The sequence below is a fragment of the Protopterus annectens genome, chromosome 11.part0 (genome assembly GCF_019279795.1).
Source record: "Protopterus annectens isolate FY-2018-M chromosome 11.part0, PAN1.0, whole genome shotgun sequence".
NCBI classification, from domain to species: domain Eukaryota; kingdom Metazoa; phylum Chordata; order Ceratodontiformes; family Protopteridae; genus Protopterus; species Protopterus annectens.
In genome coordinates this window covers 322435078-322456529 of record NC_056745.1, presented here as the reverse complement: position 1 = coordinate 322456529, position 21452 = coordinate 322435078, and the positions used below count along the sequence as shown (strand labels likewise).

At 39.4% G+C, this 21452-nt stretch overlaps 1 protein-coding gene across 1 annotated transcript in view; it reads right to left on the bottom strand.

Moving 5' to 3' along the window:
- NUAK1 (NUAK family kinase 1) overlaps positions 1-21205 on the bottom strand; it is a 308401-nt gene extending 287196 nt beyond the window's left edge. Inside the window, exon 1 of the mRNA XM_044087825.1 lies at positions 20004-21205. Coding sequence (XP_043943760.1) covers positions 20004-20276 — 273 coding nt within the window. The 5' untranslated portion in view covers positions 20277-21205. The remainder of the gene's footprint in view (positions 1-20003) is intronic.
- Positions 21206-21452: the final 247 nt, after the last annotated feature.

The following is a 21452-nucleotide window of genomic DNA, read 5'->3' as shown; positions in this document are numbered from 1 at the left end:
AGAACATCAAAAAAAAAAAAAAAAACACACACACACAAGGCTCTTTTAAGTGAGCGGGAGGGACGAGCAAGTGCCAGAAGTAAAGCTGTAAGGGAATTTGTTCAACCTCTCTGACTGATGCCTCTCTCAAGCTTATTCACAACAGCAGGCCCCCCTGACCTTGCAGAATCATGTGCAGAACTTCTGTAGGTAGGGAAAGCCTTCTACTACGACCCTACATGGTAACTTGGGAAATAATGTAAAGGCAATGAAATATAATGCTGCCCAAAAAAAAGCCAAAAATGACACCCACAATACTTTATTGGATAAACATAATCTGGAGTCTCCCTGTGGGAAAAGTTGCTGTTACTGTGACAAGTGCTGCAGTTAAATACATGGATGATATGACAGCAATGGTACTCCGCAGTAACATGCTGCATAAATAAGGAGGAGTCCTTTAACATCCTTGGGGATGTGGACACAGCATCCTAAGGTTTCAGAAAGTTGTGTTTTGCTATCACAGAAATTCACAAGCAAGAATGAAAGAAAAAAGCCATCTCTTTATCTGGATGTACACAAAGTTCATATTACACTGTATCCATGTTAAGCAAACACTACTCTCTATAACTACAGCTAACAATACCCATTTGTTAACCAAACAGGCCCACGAGACACACAATCCCTTTTCAAGGGGTGACTCGGAAGTAATGTCTGGTTAACTGATTTGCTCAAGGGACTTCCTCAGTCGCTCCTACTTCTTGCATGACCATGAGTTTAACCAGACAGTGCTCCCAGGTTGTCCCTGAAAAGAGATCCTCGTGCTTAGTGAGTTTCTCCCTACCTAGCAAATTCATAAAATAGAGCAGCATCACCCTTTTAAGTAAATCTTTTAATTTCTTCTTGAATATCCACAATTAATTACCAGTAACAATGTTAAAGACATTAATATGCATGCACCTTATTTATTCATTTCAGAAATCTGAAAAGGTTTTTAGCTTGCCCCCCCCCCCTTTCATGCGGCTGTGGGTCTCCTTCCCTAGTAGGTAGTGATTTGCTTTATCCCCACTCTGACACCAGTCAACTGCTCTCAGCAACAAGGATGCTACTAGCTAAACTCGTCAACTTATGTATGGCAATAAAGATTAAAAATCTTTCAGATTTTCACACTTACATTGCCAAATATGGTCATCCCCTACAGACATCAAGAACACAACCCTTCAGTGTTTTATCTGGGCGGTCTGTACCACAGAAAATGATGTGGTTCAATTGTATGTCTTTGTATGTGTCACGTTTATCTGGAAAGAAATGTAAAGCACTGTTCAGTTATCGTGGATTTAATAAAAAGATGTTTCTGAGAATCTAGAACCTTATGTCAATGATCAGGCTGCCTAAGCGCAGGTGGGTGAGAGTCAGGCTGTACAGAAGAGTCAAGAATGACTTTGTCCACTATCCCAAAGACTGCAGAAATGCCCAGAGGGTTACACTCAAAAAAACTAAGAAATTCTCTAGCATTTTTCCTTGACTTGGGATAATCCTTAGGCTCCCAGATGAAGAGCACCCTCATCTTATGGAGTGTGTCCCCAAAAGTGAAATCCTCTGGGAATGAGACTGAGGCAAGATTTTCATCTGACTCTGAATCAAGCTATGTACCAGAAAAAATGTGGTCTACATAAGGCGACTTATCTTCAACTAAGTCGCAAGAATAAGATTTTGTGGCAGGGGTCCAGCTGTGGCCAAGCTGTCTGGATCTCATAATATCCACAAGATGTAACAACAAAGTAATCCGGAGCCACACTCTGTTATAAAACCGTAGAATTTAATAACCACAAGTAAAACGTTTGCATAAAAATGCTTTATCAGGCAAAAACACCTCATAAACTGAAGACACTTCCTTATACAGCTAATAAAACATGTGACTTAAAGCAATTAAAGTACCTTATTAAAGAAACAGTCATCTTATTTGGTTGTGTAGTTCTTTTAATACAGGTTTAATGCTAAAAGCTTCATTAAGTCCTGGGGAGTGTCGCACCCTAAAGCAGATAATCCACTTACTCTTACTATCCTCTTTTTCTGGTAAATTCTTTATGTCACCCCCACTAATGTGTTCTGATACTAGGTACAAGATCATTAATTCAAATAAATGTGTACTATCTGTATTACTCATATGTTTATATACAGCATTATTAACCACATGTTTTTTTTTTATTTCGGACAGATGCCACACATTCTTTCTCTACATTTCTGGTTGGTCTTGCCTATGTAGAAGGCACGTCACCATGTACACTACATTTTGGTCTCACATGTGCCATAGACTGAAGTCATTTTTATCTAATGAATGTATAATTGTTTTCCTTGTAAATATACACGTACATAAATATGTATGTATTTATATATATATATATATATATATATATATATATATATATATATATATAAATAGATATAATTGTTACACTTATAAGTACTCATTCTGCTATATCAATTAATATTAATTGCCTTAACTTGTTCCTTAGAACAAAGTCTGTTTTTTAATGTAGTGGATTTTTTAAAACTGAAACTTGGCCCTTCCTTAGATATATCCCTTAATTCTGGCACTTAAATCACGTGTTTTATCAGTTGTGTATGTAACTGTCTTCAGTTTATGAGATGTTTTTGCCTGATGAAGCATTTTCATACTAAAGTTTACTTGCGGTTACTAAATTCTACGATTTTATAACAGCTTGTGGCTCCAGATTACTTTGTTGTTATAATTCTATTTGTTTGATGTATCCGAACTTATATCTCAGCAGTTTGTGTGTTTACATAATATCCATGAGATCCTCAGCTAATCTTACAAGGTCATGCAGAGGGACATCCACTACACTGAAAAAAGAAATAAATTTCCTTTTCTGATATACTGCCCATCAAGTAAGTGTGTGTGTGTGTGTGTGTGTGTGTGTGTGTGTGTGTGTGTGTGTGTGTGTGTGTGTGTGTGTGTGTGTGTGTATGCAGACATTACTCCTTCAAAAAAAGGGATACATATATTCATGAACCTGTTTTCTTCCCACTTAGAACCAAAGGTCTAGCTGGTTTAAAATAAGCTTTTTTTTACAGATCTATTAGGTTATATCACCGACTGATTTCCCCAAATGTAGCATCCTATAAACGAGAATCCCATTTTCAAGGGGCGTTTGCAACTCCCAGAACATCTCGGAAGACTCTACTCCCATATGTCTGATCTCTATATATTTGACCTCTAAAGTTGCACACAACCTCAAAGAAAAGGACAAACTTATATGTCACTTTTCTCCAAAGTAGTGCATCCTCAAATATAGCATTTTTAGAGGTTGGGTATAGCATCAAAGCCCTCAGATCAGGGAGGGTACGGGGATCAGTCCCTTGCAAAATCAATAAAAACAGAATGTTGTTTTTCACTACCCTGCTTTGGTAAACTGTGCCAAGAGATTTTCATCTGCAGGATTCTGAATAAGGGCAAACTAAGTCTGCAGTAATGAAACACAGAATGTGTGGCACTTTATTCCTATTAAAAGAAGGGACAAGTGCAATACAGCAAACATGATGAGTTGTGTACCACAGCCAAATGGGTAAATATAAACCACATATTTGAATGCAGATCCCTAAAATTAGCATTTTTCTCTTTGGCTGTGCAACTTCCAACTTACTGTCATGTATATACACCTGGCTAAGGAAAACTGCAAGATACAGCATTATTATGCTACAACAGAAGCTTCTGTTTATCAGTGGCACTGCAAAACATTTGGCAGGAAGAAAAAACAGAGTACATCAATAATGAAATGGAAACAAAGGGAGACAAAATTCCAAGACTGAACACAGGCAACTGGCCTGAACTGAAACGTAGGCTATCCAGGAAAAACCTCTTTAATGTAATCCACATCTGCTGTTTTATAAAGTATTACACCCCCCTTGCTTGTTATATTTTAAACAACATTCTGCTTTTCCTGTTAATTTAAGTACTTCTAATAAGCTAAGATTATGACCATTTTCTTAATCACTTGCACCGTTTCTACCCAGTACCACAGGACATGTTCTATAGTAAAGAAACATTGCACAATCTGCCTGAAGCCAGGAAGAGGAGGTAGAAAGAATGAGAAAACAGAAATCTGTCATTATTTCTTGGAAAGCATTTAGCCCTTGAGCAGGAAACACAAAAAGGATTTTGTTTTAATGCAATACTTGGGAGTTTGGAAGCTCAATGCACTTCTAATTTTGTCATACTGCTCTTTAAAACATAAATCTGTTTACTTTCTAAAATGACCACAGCTTTCCATCTGTAAGAGTGTAATGGTAAGCTATTCTGATAACAGACAAATGGAATGCCGTATCATTCCTGATAACCTCACCCAATAACTGAAGAAAGAAAGAAAGACTGCGCAAATATTCTGAATTCAGGTGTCATGTATGGAAGTGGTCAGAATGATGCAAGCAACTAAATGTGTGGAGGAAGGGCTTTTTGGTAGCCCCAGGCAATTAGCACTGATGAGAAGATGCATGTATATGGTCGGATGGAGACAGTATGACATGCAATGACCATCTGTAGAGTGCTATGCTTAGCTGTTTAATGCTACTAAACAAGTGTGAAGCTTATCCCCTATTTCTAACATTCTATGTTGGAGCATGGTATCAGAAAAGCGTAACATACAGAAATAGGACTCGCTGGAGACGGCCACACCATAAAAATGAAAGGTACAAAGAATGACAACATTCAATCCAACAGCAAACTTTTAGTTTAAGAACGTACAGATTAGACAAAAGCAATGATATGCAAATTCACAACTGCAAAACGTTTGATAAAGATGATGGAGAAGTGCAAGTTAATTGCCTCATTTATGCAATAATGAATGAGGCAGAGAATTTTTTTCAAATTGCATGCATTCATTATGGAATATGACAATGAAAAGCATTGCTGAAATGTTACAGATATCTGACAAATATTTTTTTCCCCAAGCGAATGTAATACATTAGTGTACTCACCTTTACCAACAGCAAAGACCAAGAAAAAAGGCAGAAACGTTCATCCTGACCATATACAACTCACAGAACACTGTGGTTTTTGGTACCAAAAGATGTCATCAGAGACTGCATAGTGGATGAAAAAAATGATTGTAAATTACTTTCCATAGCAACAAACATACAGACACTTTGCTGGTGCAAAGTGTCTTCAGATCAAATTATCCTTCAGAAGAAAACCATGCATCAGCTGTGCCGGAAGTTTCACAGGCACAAATAAAACTCACAAAATGAAAATATAAGACAAGAGAAAACTGAAAAAGTGAAAATGAGAGGAAATGCACTAAGTGTGACAAAACAAAGACAGAGAAAAGAGAATCACTTCCCAGTCTTCAAATCTATAAGTGTCATAAAAGAAGATAGCATGAAAGATTGTTTTTTTTTTTTTTTTTGCAGTAAATCAGCAAGTGAAATACTGAAAAAGAGGAACAGGATAGATATTCTCTGAGCTAGTTAATTAACTTGAGATAATTGAAAAACTCTGGTCACTGCACCTCATGCTAGAACCAGTCTTGTTGTGGCCACTCCAGGGAAGTTCAAAAGCAATGTTTGAGTGCCCAGTGAGAATAATTTCAGTGTGCTTATTCCACAGAGAATGCTGCATCCCCCATAACTTATCAGTGAAAGCTCTGGTGATCAGCTCAAGTGCTAAAAACAGTTTCAGAGGAGTAGCAAGTATAAAGAAAAAAATAGTGCACTGTCCTCATACATGTGACTTGCAGTAGCAGTACAAACCATTTTCTCAGTGGGTGCGCTACAGAGGAACTGGAGTTTGTGTGATGCAGAAAGTAAGACATTTTCAGAATGGAACTTCGAAGATCGACTTTAAGGCTTACACACAACCCTGACGCTGGAAGCAAAGGATGAGATCTGCTGAACAGAAGCTGGCCATATTACTGAAAAGGTAGTGCAACCTGCTGACTGGTATACATCAGTAGTGCCAATTTTAAAGAAAAATGCACCAGTATGAATTACTATTAACTGAAAGGACAAATAAAGCAGTTAAACAGGAAACATTCATTTTACCCATTCCAAGGAAGATACTGGCAAAACTAAATGAAGTGACTTGTATCTTCATTAACGGCTTCTGCAAGAATTTGTTGTCAGGTACTCCTGCATGCTACAAGCAGTAGGTTAACCACATTTACTACTTCACGTCTAACAAATGATTGTTTGGGGTTAATAGTGCTCGTGACAAACTTACTGCGGTGGTAGTGCTGCGGTAGCATTGTCGCCTCACAGTACGACACTGTCCTGTTCGATTCTCAGCTAGAGTGTCTTCTGTGTGGAGACATGCGTGAATGGGCGTACCTTCGTTGAAGGTTGTGCGTCAGGGCCGGCAACTCGGCACATAAAAATCTACTGCCAATCATTAGCGGACAGGAGTTCCGCTGTGGCGACCCCTAACCGGGAAAAGCCAAAAGACAAAACAACGACAAGTGCTCGTGACAAACTTCTGAAGAAAATAATGGAGCCATTACAATGCCTGCAACATTTAAAAAACTGTTTCTGAGCTTGAGCCTTTGTCCTTCCACTGTGTTTGGATTTTCCAGAATTCATAAGCATATGCTTGCTACAGTAAATTATTTTTTTTTTAATGCAAGAGCTGGGGTGCATGGTCCTGACTGTAGAAAGATGGGATTTTTTTGCTCTTAAATGGAACAGCTTGGGAAGGGGGTGTGGACCTGACTGTGGTAAGCCAGCTTGCTACAGCAAAAAAGATTTTGCTCTTTACTTGAAGAAGTGAGTAAGGTTGGGCGCTACATCAAGGACTGCACTGGTATGCCAGCTATGGCTCTGTTCTTAAGCAAAGAAGTTGAGAGGTACACTGCTTTTTTTACTGGCTTTGCAAACTGATAAAACACTTTGCAGTCTTAACACTGCTTCTTTTTTTCTGTAGCTGGTACTACATAAAGCAAATACAGCTTCATGCACTACAAACAATTAGGATTGTCTCTTAGATCATAATCTGTTATTATGTCTCTTGTCACAGATGCCAAGGCAACTCACCTCTCGAGCTTTGTTCTTGAGGTGCATTTCTTGACATCCATGTTTCAAAGACATAATATGCTAGTAATGATCAGAGGCCAAATTATACTGCTCTATATTATGCTGTGGGGAAAAAGTGCTTAAAAGCTAGAGTATGACAAAGCATGAACTATATCTGCTGTGATCAAGGGTGAAAGCCTAAACTTCTGTGAAACAGAACAGGCAGCTGTTTTAATCAGTCCTTTCTTCAAGCAGTACCTACTCTGCAACAGACTGAAGCTACAGCGACAGTTATCTTCTGACAACATATACAGCAGCCTTCTCTCATACAATACAGCTCAACCAGACAGTTTTTTTTACCACTTCCAAGACTTAAAAATGGACTTATTAATGCTACCTGGTCTTGCAGAATCAGTAAGTCGACAGATTGAGTTTATGAGTGCCTTTTTAAAAACTTCATTTAAAATATGTCATGAATGACAAATGTTTTGTTCCAAGAAAAGAAAAAACATGTTTGGTTTAAAAGTAGAAGAATTTCGTACTGGTGATTTAAACATTGTACAAAGCTCTGGTGGTGCTGCAGTAGCATTGTCGCCTCACAGTAAGACGTTGTCCTGTTCGATTCTTGGCTAGAGTGTCTTCTGTGTGGAGACATGCGTGAATGGGCGTACCTTTGTTGAAGGTTGTTTGTCAGGGCCGGCAACTGGGCACATAAAAATCTACTGCCAGGAAAAGCCGAAAGACACAACAACAACAACTCTCATCTTCTTCCTCAAGCTTTACATGTACTGCCAGGTATTGTTATTTTAGTCAAGCAATAAAGCAAAGGAAAAAAAAAAAAAACAAGATTACTTACTTTAAGATGTGTGTATTGTCTTTTTGAATCAAATCAGCAACAAACGTCACTGAAAACCTGCCATTACTCTGTACTAAGGAGTCACAACCAGAGTGGCCAGTGGTCACTTTATATTACAAGACAAGCAAACAACAGGCATGTCCAGAGAACAAGACAGTGTTTCACTGCAGTTTTAATAGACATGGCAGCACTTTGTAATTTAAACTTCACAATATATTTTCTATCCTGCCTTGCCAAAATTATATGGTTGGTTTCATAATAAAAAGCTTTGTGAACATTTTATAAATAATCTGCCCAAATAATTATACTATACCGCTTGCTGATATGACTTGAGAGGTAGTTTGGGGGTGTTCCACAGACCTTAATGGACGGGTCCCTACACATGCACTGTGGTGTGTCTGTTAAAGTCACCCTCATGCACTCCTATGTTAATATCATGGAGAGATTGAAAATTTTTGTGACATCAAGGGCAAAAGTAAATGAATATGCTGGAAAGGATTTTATTTTAAATATCCCTCCTTAAAAGAGGCATGAATGGGAAGTAAATTCAGCACAGCACTGAGGGCACCACATGGGGTGGTACAAAAGGTTAATGCGAAACTGTCATGGGACACTTTAAAGAAAATTCAGTCGGGCTGTTCAAACCACACTGCAAAATAGGGGATCACAGTACTTTGCAAAGATGGAAAATAGACAAAGAGACATACAATTTTGGAATACAGAATGTCTACAAAATTATAAAATACATTCATGCAGAGCACATAAGAAATACTGAATATATGCAAAATGGCATTGCATTCAAGCTTTTGTTCTTACTAATGCCTGTCGTTATTAATATTATATCAACTGGTAGTTTATGATTTTCTTTTACTAGAACCACATAACATCATCAGTGCCGAATGGCCATTTATGGATTTATTTGTTATGACTTTTTTGCAGAGCACCATAATTGAAATGATTTATATACACAGATGATCCCTAGTGTTCAGGAAACTTCAGTTTCCTTGTAAAGCTGACACGAGTAAAACACTGTAATATCCAAGGCCAAAAACACTGATTCTTTGGCATGAATGTGCATGGAAGAAAGATTACTCACAGGCATTTCTGAATTCTTAGCATGGTTTCCTTATGTTTTTTTAGTTACAAATGTTGAAAACACACCATTTCTGTCTACTTACTCCACTTCCACTAGAGAATTCAGTACCATATGATATGCTTTAAACTGCACTGCAAGTCTCTTAAAGATTAAAGTTTTCCAGGGGCTCAGAGAACATGCTGGAACCATGACTGTGTGCCCAGCAGTTATTTTTCAGACCTGGCCTAATGTGATCTCGTTTACCTCTATAGCATCTGAACTGCATATCATTCTAGAAACAGCTATAATAACTTGATTACTTTCTGCTTGAACCTCATTACTTAGTGACACCTACCCGCTAAACAGACTGCCCAGTGCTTATAACTGAAACAGGAATGTCAAAAAAAATAATAAAACCATGTTTTTACTGGGGACAAATTTCTACGCACACCCTGAAACAGGCCTTCTACCACCATCACCCTACAATTTCAGTCTATATGTAAAACATCTAAGGCTGCACCAACATATAAAAAGCAAATTTACAGAAAGGGTTATGTATCCGAGTCTGCTCTAAATACAAAATGAGTATTCAGTCACAAGCATTTAGCAAGCAAGCATCTAGAATGCAGTCAACTCTAAAAGAACCTCAATCTAGCTACAGACTGGAGTATGGAATTAGTTGTCATTACAGGGTCGTCTATGACACAACCATGACCTTCTTGTTGGTCAACCAGTAACAATAACTTAATTCTACTCCCTGGTCTCACATCACACTAAGAGTATGTATGTTAGGAAAACACATGCGAGCACAAGCCTGAACAAAACTTAAGCACAGGTTCAGTAATGACTCATGGCTTCATGTACCGTAAAGACTACTTCATGCCATCAATGAATCATCCACTGATTGCCAAAAAGAAACATACTGCTGACCCAAGGGATGATCAACTCTACAACTGTTGCCCTTTTCCACCACACTACTACCAATGGAGGGTGGAGAAGATGCCAATGTAGGAATGAACAGCAAGAATTCAATATGCATTTTTTTTCATGACTGCATACAAAGTCATGTATACAATGCTTCTTCTGGGAAGGTGCAAACCAGAGTTGGGACTTAATTAGATACTGCACTGTACAGAAAGGTATGCAATAACACAAAGCTAATCTATGCCACACCATACAATTTACACAGGGCAGCATGCATGTATACATGGCCCAACCATTCTGCAAGGTGGAAAGGATACAGCAGTGCCCTTGCAAATGAGAATTACAATTTACTGAGGTATTCTGTACCTTCAACAGGTGCCCAGAAGCCCACAGACAATCAGGATGGCTACAGATGGATTAGTAACCCTTCCATCCCTCTAGTGTGCACCCACAGTACTGTACACACTCTAAGCCTCTAGTCCACATCAGCATTGCCAGTCTATCCTAGCAGCCAATGACCACAAGGTACTAAATATTTTCTCTGCAGGGTGCTGTGCTATAGCAGAACTCATGAGCAAGCCCACATGCCCACGCACAAACACACACACAGACAAATGAGAAAAGGTATATACACAGAGTATATGAACACCTATGTGTGTGTGTTTTTTTTTTCCATTATTTACCTCTCTTTTTTCCCTCCCCAACCTACACTACTGTCATTTATTCCATTCTCCAATAACTCTCTCGGAGAAAAGGAAATTAAGACATTGTATAACCAGAGGAGAAAGGATTTTCTTCTCAATGCAGGGGAAAGACATCAGTGAATTAAGAGAACTACCCTAATCCAAGTAGTGTAAGCAAACAATGATACCCTATGCATACCCCACTATGCTCCTGTGTGTGTGAACAAGTGTCTATGCATCTCTCCTAATCTTGGGGTATTTCAAACCCCACACCATCCCCCAACCTCCACTAGTAAGTAAGAATGTCCTCAATGTAGTAAAACACACACACACACACACACACACACACACACACACACACACACACACACACACACACTCATTGCAAGAAAGGAAAATGGACATAAGATACAATCCAAACTTCTCCTCTCCCCACCCCTTTCTGGCACCTTCCTTTCTGTCAACAGTTTGTGATTTTAAATGAAATCCTGTTTCCTTAACAAAACAATGAACTTGTGTGGGTGACCAGTTTTTACATCATAAAGAAGGAGATTTTTGCTGGACAGAAATCTGGATTTTCAAATATTTCTTCGACCACTGTAGATTATGAAGAGTCCAGCAACATAATATGCAATCATTCAGCATCTAGTCAATCTGAATATTATGAAAACAAAATTACTTGGACATAAACCACCTAGCCAGCATGGCCAGTGACAAAACATCCTATGAAGGAGGCTACATCCCTTCTGAATACACTTAACAACACTGTAACTCCGCCTCAGAAGGAAAGGGGAAACCCAATGTAAATGTCAAGCTACAGGCTTTGATTTTCATACTGCAATCGTCCAAGTAGCCTACTACCTACATTTCTCTGTCTTGTGCTTCTTCAAGTAAAGTCCACTACGGCTAATAAACTCATATATTGTCAGGTGGCTTGTAAACTGGCTCACTGATAGAACTCATACAGTCAAAATAAGTGACTCCACCTCCACCAGCAGACCTGTAACCAACTAGTGGTGTTCCACAGGGCCTGTTCTGGGACTCCTACTGTTCAGAATCTACTTCTCTAAAGTACAGGCTAAAACTAAAGGACTGTGGCTGGCAAAGTTTGCTGATCACTGCAAACTGGGAGAGATTACTGAAATCCCTAGCGATGTCAACATCCTGCAAGAAGGTCTTAGAAAGACTAATGACTGGTGCCAAAGACATGGTCTTAAACTTAATGCAAAAAAATGCATTATCATCCCCTTCGGCAACGGTGAAGTTCCTGAAAACTACCACATCAATAGCAACACCCTAAGTACATAGTCAGTTGTGAGAGATCTAGGCACACATGTCAGCAGCAACCTTAACTTCGATCACCATGTCTCTACAGTGGTAAGAACGGCATTTTATATTGCTTATTTCATAAGTAAGAACATTGCCTCCAGAAGAAAAGAGGTTATAACCCCCCTGTACTCTTCTCTCGTCAGGCGAATAATAGAGTACAACACTCCCTTTGGTATGTTCCTTTCCAAACACCTGCAGCAATTGGAGAGACCACAAAGGTTCCTTACAAAGAAAATTTAGGGTCTTCGAGATCAGTCTTACGTGAACAACTGAAATCATTGTCACTTTACTCTGTGTTGTACAGACTGCTCAGAGGAGACCTTTGCCTTGCATATAGAGCAATCTCAGGCCCAGCTTTAATGGAAATGCTGCATATTCACAAGTCAAATAGCACATGGGTCACTCACTCAAAGGACCTGAACTTGGTATGTGACACCAACAGAACTTGCTGGAGAGACAGATATGTCTCACACAGGTTGCCCCACCTTTGGAACAAGCTTCCTATTCATGTTAAACAAAAGCTCCTCATTGGCCCTATTTAAGCGTAATTTGGATGACTGAATGGTTAACCGGAAATTCACCCCAGGGGTTCCACCTGTGCCCCTCTTGGACAGGGGCAATAGGTGCTGATTTTACTGTCTGCTTGAACCAGACACCCTTTGGAACATGGGTTGAACTTGGCTAGGCTTGTAAGGGCCCTGGGGCCACTAGCCTAGTAACCTCCTATAATCTTATGATTCTACAAGAAGGGGGAAGCAAAGGTTAACATAGGCAGCATTCCTAGGACTGCTGAAAATGATCTAAACCTAAAAAAGTAGACATGAAAAAAGTTGACCTAAAATAATATCAACAACATGTTAGAGCATACAAATAAAAAATGTTATTTTTCCATTTGTAGTGTTTGGGATATTGATACTATATTTGTGCAAGATCTGTACGACACTGTGGTTTGGGGATTATGCACGTTCCTCTGTATTGTGCAATTTCGGAGATGGTATATGTAATTAACGGGAGGGTAAGCAGCTCCCCCACATGTGAGGTGCAGGGGGGCTTGCCCTCTGCAAAAACGTTATTTTTTGTTTTTATTGTTAGAGATTTTGTGTAGGTGGGTGGAAATATTGGTATTGAAATGATTTTGCCAGCTATTGTAGGTTGACGTGTTTATGTAGACTTTTTAGGTTTAGATATTTTTTCATTAGACCCATAGGGTTTTCATTAGTTGTGTCAAATTGTGAGTCAACTGGATAATTTGTTTGATTCATAATTAGTTGAAAAATTAAAATTGTGGGATCGGAGTTATTGAAAAATCATCTGACAGCAGGGTTTAGGGAGTTCTTCCTTTCCCCCACTTATATACAATCACAGAGTTGGCATATATAAGTAGTACTGTGTGCAGTGGTGCATCCCCAACATTTTGGGGGTGCAAAGGAGGCAAGCTCCTTTGCAGAAAAAAATCTTTTTTTTTACTTTTTTCTAGGTTTGACATTTTCTGCAGTCAACCTTTGTTTTTTTTACCATATTTCTTTTCAGCCACTTTGATACAGGTAATGTGAATGCTGGCTAATATTTTTTCTTGAGGTTTACATATACATGCAACATACACAAACACACTCACACAGGCACGCACACAGATACATGGGTACTTTTTAATCTTTCTTTTGCGGTGTCAGTGCATACGTCCAGCCCAGGCTGTACAGCATCCCTTGGTCCAGCTCACTCATCAGTTATAAAGCATAAATAATACAACAAACATGAGCATATATTATATTGGAGAACATTTTTCAAACATGAGACAGTGTCAGACTGACTGACTTAACATATGTTAACCAGGTAAGTGAGTTGGTCCATAAACTTTTTTCAGCCATAACCCTGACCACAAGGGAAAGGATAACTCCAGATTATTTAGTGTAGTCATTCCTTCATAATGTTTATTTTTTGTTGGAGGGAGTCTGAAAGGAAAGAAAACTGAATACCCAGAAGAAACATACAAACTCCACATGGACAGTGCCAGACATCAGAAGTGAACCCCACATGCTGAAGTACTCAAAGATCGTAACTCTGAGCCACCATACTGCTTTATCTTTCTAGCAACAGTTACTGTGACCAGAACAGAAACATGAGGTAGTACTGTATCATGAGTCTAAGCAAAGCAAACTATAGATACTAATTCTGTGGGGATAGCCTAAAATCCTTTAAAGATCTGAATAGCATATTTTAGCAAGGTGCTTGCCTTGAGCCCAAGAACATGTATAAAATTTTCTCTGGTACTGTCAAACAAAGAATCCAGCATCTTGCAAACGCACAGCAACAAAAAGGCACACAAGATCAACATGAATATAATGTCACTGTTTTATTATACCAGGAAAGTGTCATCCCCAGGCGCACACATGCATAATTGAATTAGGCACAAAAAAACAGACACATATGACTTCTATTCATCTGACAACTCATGAGAAGTTGTCTGGTGGCGGTCTGAATTTTGGGCCTCGAAGTTTTACTCATGAACTGCTAATGATAACCTGCTGTCGTCTACTTATTCAGCATATGATCAAGAAAATCGTAAACCAGAGTGTAGCCTAACAAAATTGTTGCTTAACATATGCATTAATTTACATTATGTGAATATAAATTATTGCAATTCTAAATTATCCGCATGCGTACATCAAACAAAGGCCAGAGTAAAATACCACAGTTGAGTAAAGCATACCTGCTTCAACTGTGGCAGTATCTGACACACCACTGGAAATTCAGACTATAGGATTACAGCTTTGAAACTAATACAGTTTACCTTTAGCCAGGCAAGCTTGTGCAACATATGGTAGTTGTAAAATAAAAAGCTGAAAAAAAATGCATACCACAGTCCAACACAACATCTGCAATTTTTCTTAGTGACTTGCTCTTGGCACACGAGTTCTAGCCATAACTCTCGACTCACTGCTTCACAAAACAGACACAACTTACAAAAAGAATTAAGTTTATAGTTTCTCATATACACTGCGTCCCACAGGACCTTTTAAACAGTAAGAGACTGTAGTGTAGCCTAAGCCACTGTAAATGGGCAATGGTCGCGGTTTCATGCAATAAGGCATATTCACTGCCCTAAGCAAACTCCATGGACTGCTTTGTGGAAAAAGAAAAAAAAAACTCATCTACCAAAATGAACAAAAAAAATCTTTTTTTCCCAGAGAAAATGGCCCTAAGATTGTTTTGCTAACTCCCACATCACTAGAACTGCACAACTATGAATGAAAGAAAATGTTTACTCACTCCATAGGATTACAGATGTTACCTTTAAATCCCACAGTGGATATGCTGTAAAACAAGCCCAACATTTTTTCATCTGTTAAGCCTCAAAAGCAAAGGTACCTATGTTTTAGATGTAACCCCAAGAGCAATATATGCTGAAGTGACTTGGTTAGGGTTGCACAATGAGCAACTGGAGACAGAGGGGAATCAAACCCAGCTACAAAACAAAGCATACAGTATTAGCAGCTCACTCAAGTCTTACCCTTCTTAATTATGGTAAAGGTGTGCAAGCTATTTCTATGAATCTCGAACTGTTAGTTTCAAAATAAAATTCAGACCATTGACACGGCACTAAATTGAGAGTTCCCAGTGCTCACTGGCCAAACTCTTAGGTTTATAATGCAACAAACAAACGTTCTACTATTACTAAAAATAACCTCCAAAAAAAACTTTGTGCAGCAAATCCATAAACAAGATGAAAGAAATCATGGAAACAACTCTTGTTTATAAAATTAACTAGAGGTGCGATTACACAGGGTCATCAGACAAGTCCATCTACCTGGTTATCAAACAGTAAATAAGATAAATACATTTCCTTCTCTCTCCTTCTTGTATAAACAATGGCGTGCCCAATCAATCCATGTTCGCACACCTGAGAATGGGGGCTGATGTATTTCGTAGCTACTGTCTGTATAAAACTGCCCCCTAGTGGTCCACATCAGAAATTACCAAGCATAATCGTGCTCCAGAAAAAAAATAAAAATAAAAGTTCCACAATGTGGAGCAGTAAGTTCTTTAGTTTATGTCTATCCAGACAATACTTTGACACCTATAAGAGAATTCTACAATGCATTCTGTCTCTACCCGACTTCATGCTGTTATGTCTCCAACTAATATGTCTCTCAATCAGATCTGTGGGCTTCCTGAAAGGCCAGATGAAAATACTGCTGAAACTTGAAGCCTTGAATAGCCCTTTCTTCACAACAGAAGAGAAAGACCATCCACAATTATATTACATACTCAAACATGCAGTCCACACACTGCTTAACAGAAAGGGAGATGTTTTTCAGTGTCAGCAGTCTGACCGCATTACGTCAACTGAATTCTACAAGCTAAAAGACTGCTGGCTTATATGCTGTTAACACAGAGAGCATTTCCAAGCTGTCTGATGTCTTGGCCAAGTCACTGTCCTGAGACAAGACAAAGAGCACGAGCTGCTGGAAAGCAGAACCAATGCAACTGCACACCACGTGCAATCTTCTAGCACCGATTCTTATACTTAAACTAAAGTCTGAGTATGTTTTCATTCTGCTTTTCCAGCTTTAAGACAAAACCATAGCCAATATTACATTTTACAACATCTAACCATCTCAGCTAGCAAACTCAGTAAAACTCACACATCCAACAAAAATGCAGTCAGATGCAATGAATTTTTGTGTTAAAAATACATTCTCCCACACAACTCTTGCTACATATCTGCCAGTATTCCACGTGTGGGTTGGCAGTGACAGCTGATCACCCACACACCACTGGATTTTACAGTATACAAATATTATAGATCCATAATGTGGAACCAAAAATGAAGGGGCTCTTAGTTCCACTGGATGCTGCATAAAACAGTGCGTTTTGCTCTCATCGAACACTGATCCCCCTCCCCTGTCCCCAACATCTTTACTGAGGAGTTAGAAAGGATTTAACATACATTCCATTACTCAGTAGACAGACACTTCTAACACATCACAGCACAGGACCCCACTACAAGACCTGTTCAACCTGGAAACCTCTCCTGGGGGTAATGCAACTTATGAACAAAAAGAAGTGGGAGGCTGATGGAGGCCAGAGAGCAATAAAAAACATTTAGTGTATTCTTTGCCTATGTTTTCATTAAAGCAGTGCAATACAAGCACAAAAGAAGGAAGACCACAGAATCAAAGCAGTAACAAAGAATGCATGTAAAATTAGTTAAAGGTGATAAGTAATTGCAAGGAATCTGTGTGACACGCTCCCAGCTTAAAAAGCTGCCAAAAATGTTTAGATGACCTCTGGCAAGACAACTTAGCTTACTCTTAACTATAGGGTTGTGGTGCCAAGGCACTGGACAGTGAGCTACAAAGATGGAAGTGTACAAAACGCCAGGGTCTGAGAAATAACCCAACAGTTTCAGGTCAGTTCATTTTTACTTATGATTATATACTGAAAGCATCTACAGTGGTTACTCAACAAATTATTGTATGCCAGTGGCCTGGCAAGTGGACTTAATACTGGCAGTGCTGCTACAGTTGGAATCTAAAACAGTTTTACAGCTGGAGTACAGAAACAACAGACAAAGGGAACCCACTGCACACTTGGATTTCAACAAGACCTCTGGGCTTAGTGGGGAGGGCAGGTGGAAAAGGTGAAGGGCACAAGGGCTAGATTCGCATTGGAATGATAAACATGAAGTCAGATGAAAAGCTGAAAATACAGAATCAGAACAGGGAATGTTGGAAGCAGAGTACTGCATGGGTCAGCAGTGGGGCTGGTGCTACTTAATACCTAAACTAGCTATATCTATCAGAAAAAAATATATGTTAGCAATTCTGACATAGCTAAAGCTGATGCAGTACTTAAAGACAATGCTTTAAACAACTGTGATAAAGCCTATATACAGGTCAGAAGACAGCAAATAAACACAAGTAGACATTCGCTTCACCCTACTGCTAAGACATCCAAATACAAGCACAATGTGAAGTAAACAGAGGAATACAACACAAACAAAAGATAGTGGGTGTAGAAGAAAGAGGTAAATAAATGGAGCTGCAAAAAAAAAAAAAAAACCAATGAGATAAAGGCCTTGTAATGACCACTATCACTACACTAAATCATTAAACAATGTGAAAAAGCCCGTGGCAAACATTAATCAATACATTTGAGGGGTAAGAAATTAAGGAAAACAAATTTCATTCAGCTACTGTACAGATCACCAATAAAGTTGTAAGGACGTGCATATAAACACTCTGTACGGCTATACAAGCTTTAAAGAAATTAGGCATGAAGTTAATGCAGAGTGCAAAAAAAAAGGTCACATATCCGGTATCTGGCACCAGGTTAAGGCTCCAATTTGCTGACTACCTGCATCCCGTGGTCCACGGTTTGAGTCCCTCAGCTGCAATTTGTTTAACTGTGTGACTCTGAGCAAGTCACTTAGACAGGACTCCTGGGCTAAGTCTGAAAAAGGTCCATGGAAACCAATGCTCTATGCCAGACAAGAAATAAAATATTGTTAGATTATGGGATGGGGACTGCATTACAACAAAGATCTGAAGGCTATGGTTAGAATTAAGATGAGCAGGTGGGGAGGGGAGCACAAGTAGATGTTAGGATATCAACCAATAATTTGTCATTTAAGCAACCCTGCAAATGATGGTGGTGAAACCTTAAAGGAAGCTACAAGAGAAAGTGGTCCGTGCAGGTAAAGAAGTGGAATCAAATGCACTTGTGGGCTTGGGACGGGTGAAAGATTAACCGTGGCACAATCATATGGAACTGGTACATCCTGAGTCTCTACTGCTGACTTTGACATACATAACACTGAATTCAACTACAAATATGATTGATTTTGCTTGTAGTGCTATTTAATAAACACTGACACAGCTTCCTTTTATCAAGGGAAAGTCCCATGGGACAAGACACCAGCTCCTGGATCTGTTACACCGGCAAATAGCATACAATCTGCTCTGACCACTACTGTACCCATGCCAGCATGTGCTCTGTCTGTTGTTTGCACAAGGGAACTTTTAAGAGCCATTTGCAATAAAAGAGTAGGACATAATCATCACCCCTAGTGTGAGTCACTTTGTGGCTTGGTGGCAGATTTGTGAAGGCTGAACTACTTAACTGCAAATTCTTATTGTACTATCCATATTTAATTCACTGATGTACAACATTATTTATAAATATCACCAATGGAAAAACACCAAATCCCAATCATATTCAACTTTCTATATACAACATTGGTTTAAAAAATTGGCTCACATTAAACTTAAATGAATCCAGGTGCTATCTGCAGACAAAATTTCTATCTCATATCTCTGATAGAAATAGAAGATACGGAAACTGGTTTCAGGTGTAATGTTCACACAGCTCACTATACAAGTTTACAAATACAATGTTACTCTAGACATTAAACCAAGAAAATTACTCTCAGTCTAAAAAAATTACTAGCACACAAGGCAAATGTCCAGACTCATGAAACTCCACACTAGAAATGTTCAAGTCTTTTCACAAAGAACCCAGAGGAGCTGCATTCATGTTGCAGTGTAAATTTATTTATTTATGCTTTGTTGACTGGGTTTTGGAGTAAAAAGGTAATGACCATGTCAAACTGATTTCCGTAGTCGCCCCCATCAAATAGCTGGACAACTGAAATGCTTCTTTGAAAATAAAAATGCTGACGGGAAAAAAACAGACTGAATAAATAGAAACTTTGAAGCCTGACCCATGACATGGTGAGAGGGTATTCAAGGGATAATAATGCTATACAACTACTAGTACCTCACCATCTGCATGGAGTTTGCACGTTTCCCCCAGGTCTGCGTATATGTACAGTGCAGTTATATTAGCTGATGTAACTCAGGTAATTGCTGAAAAAAGGCATTCAATGTGTGTTAACTTACCTCTGTCTCACTTAGCTGCTATACACAGAGACAGAAAGACATTGATATATTGATACAGAGCTATACAGATATGCAGACATACACCTCTACTGATAGATGCATATGTACACTCACACATGTATTTTATATATATATATATATATATATATATATATATATATACACACACACACATACCAAGACACATACACGCGCGTAAGTGACAACACACATCCAATAGTACAAATAGCTCTGCTTACCACTCTTCCAGAAAACCTTTCCACAGCCCTCTTCACTTTGCCATAGGTGCCTTTGCCCAAAGTCTCTTGCAACTCATATCTATGCTTCAGGTTATGCTTGTGATGGTGTCTCTTCACCCCAAGCTGCTTCTTGCTGCTTTCGCAGACACTGGGTGATGACAGATCCCAGTCCTTCTTCTCCACCATGACTGGTACCTTAGCAGCAGGCTGTGATGCAGAAGACAGGCACGGACCGGTATTCAGAATGCTGCTGCTAGTGGCGGCACATGCCATTTCATGCAAAAATGATCGATAGATGGAGTCCTGCAGGGAGTCAGAACTGATCCACCTTTCAGGCAGTACAAACTGCAAAACAATAACAAAGGTTTAAAAAGCATTTATTGTCCCTTATAACGGCATATTGTAGATTCTTGGTATACAGTCCAGCCTACGAACATATGCAACTTATTATAAAACACTGATCTAAAATATTTTTGTCTTCAAAAAATAAGGATTGCGAAGTATTCATCATAGGGATTCGAGGAAAGAAATAATACGGTTTAAAAGCACTACAGAGGAGCAATCGGCGATATCAGTTTTCAGCATTATATACGACATTTACGCCTTTTTTTCTAGATGTGCAATGCTTGCTGAGGCGTTTGACTGGAAGGCACTCACACCGCTGCCTCTGATGCGTTGCCACACAGGGGAATACGAGCCTACAGTCTGCAAGTCAATAGCAGGCAGGCACTGCGTGTACAATGCAAAATCCTTGCAAAAATTCTCACTGCACGCTGCAAAATGAGCGCAGGCTTAGGCGGAATTTAACAGCACCACAGTCTATGTTTATCTGTTATCAGCTACAGAAACAGTGGAAACTGCATCCGAACACCCATCGGTGATGTATGCGAGCCCCAACGGCAGCCCTGGGTTCCCACTCGGTTTTTTTTTTCATTCAGCCCCTCAGTCCTGTGTTACAGCGCGCGCCGTTTAGCGGATCTACAGCTGCTCTTCCTCCTCCTCTTCTCATTTTGTTGGTGTTTCTCCAAACGTGGCACAGGCTCTGAACTCTTGTGATTCGGCGATCAGAAGTTTAGGGTGTACTATTACAAGACGACGATTCACTCTCCTTGGTGCCATGGTCATTTTATTTCCTTCCTTTTTTCTATGGAAGTGGACAGATCAAGGAAAGCAATAGAAAGGGGAAGCCCGGAGAGGCGTGGTTTTAATACTCTGACTCCGCCCCTCACTGAATTCTTGTCGTCCGAGCTCGGCAACCAAGGACAGGTAGGCGGGTCGATCACGGGTCGCGTGGGCAGTAGCTACTAGCTAGCTAGTTTAGCGATGCGTTATAACTCATGCCATAGACTCAGCTTTTAGGCCGTCGCTTAGAACTACACTTTAACTCACTCGGTCAGATATATGTTACTGCCTGTGTGTCACTTCTTGTGACGGTGTGACTATAGTTTG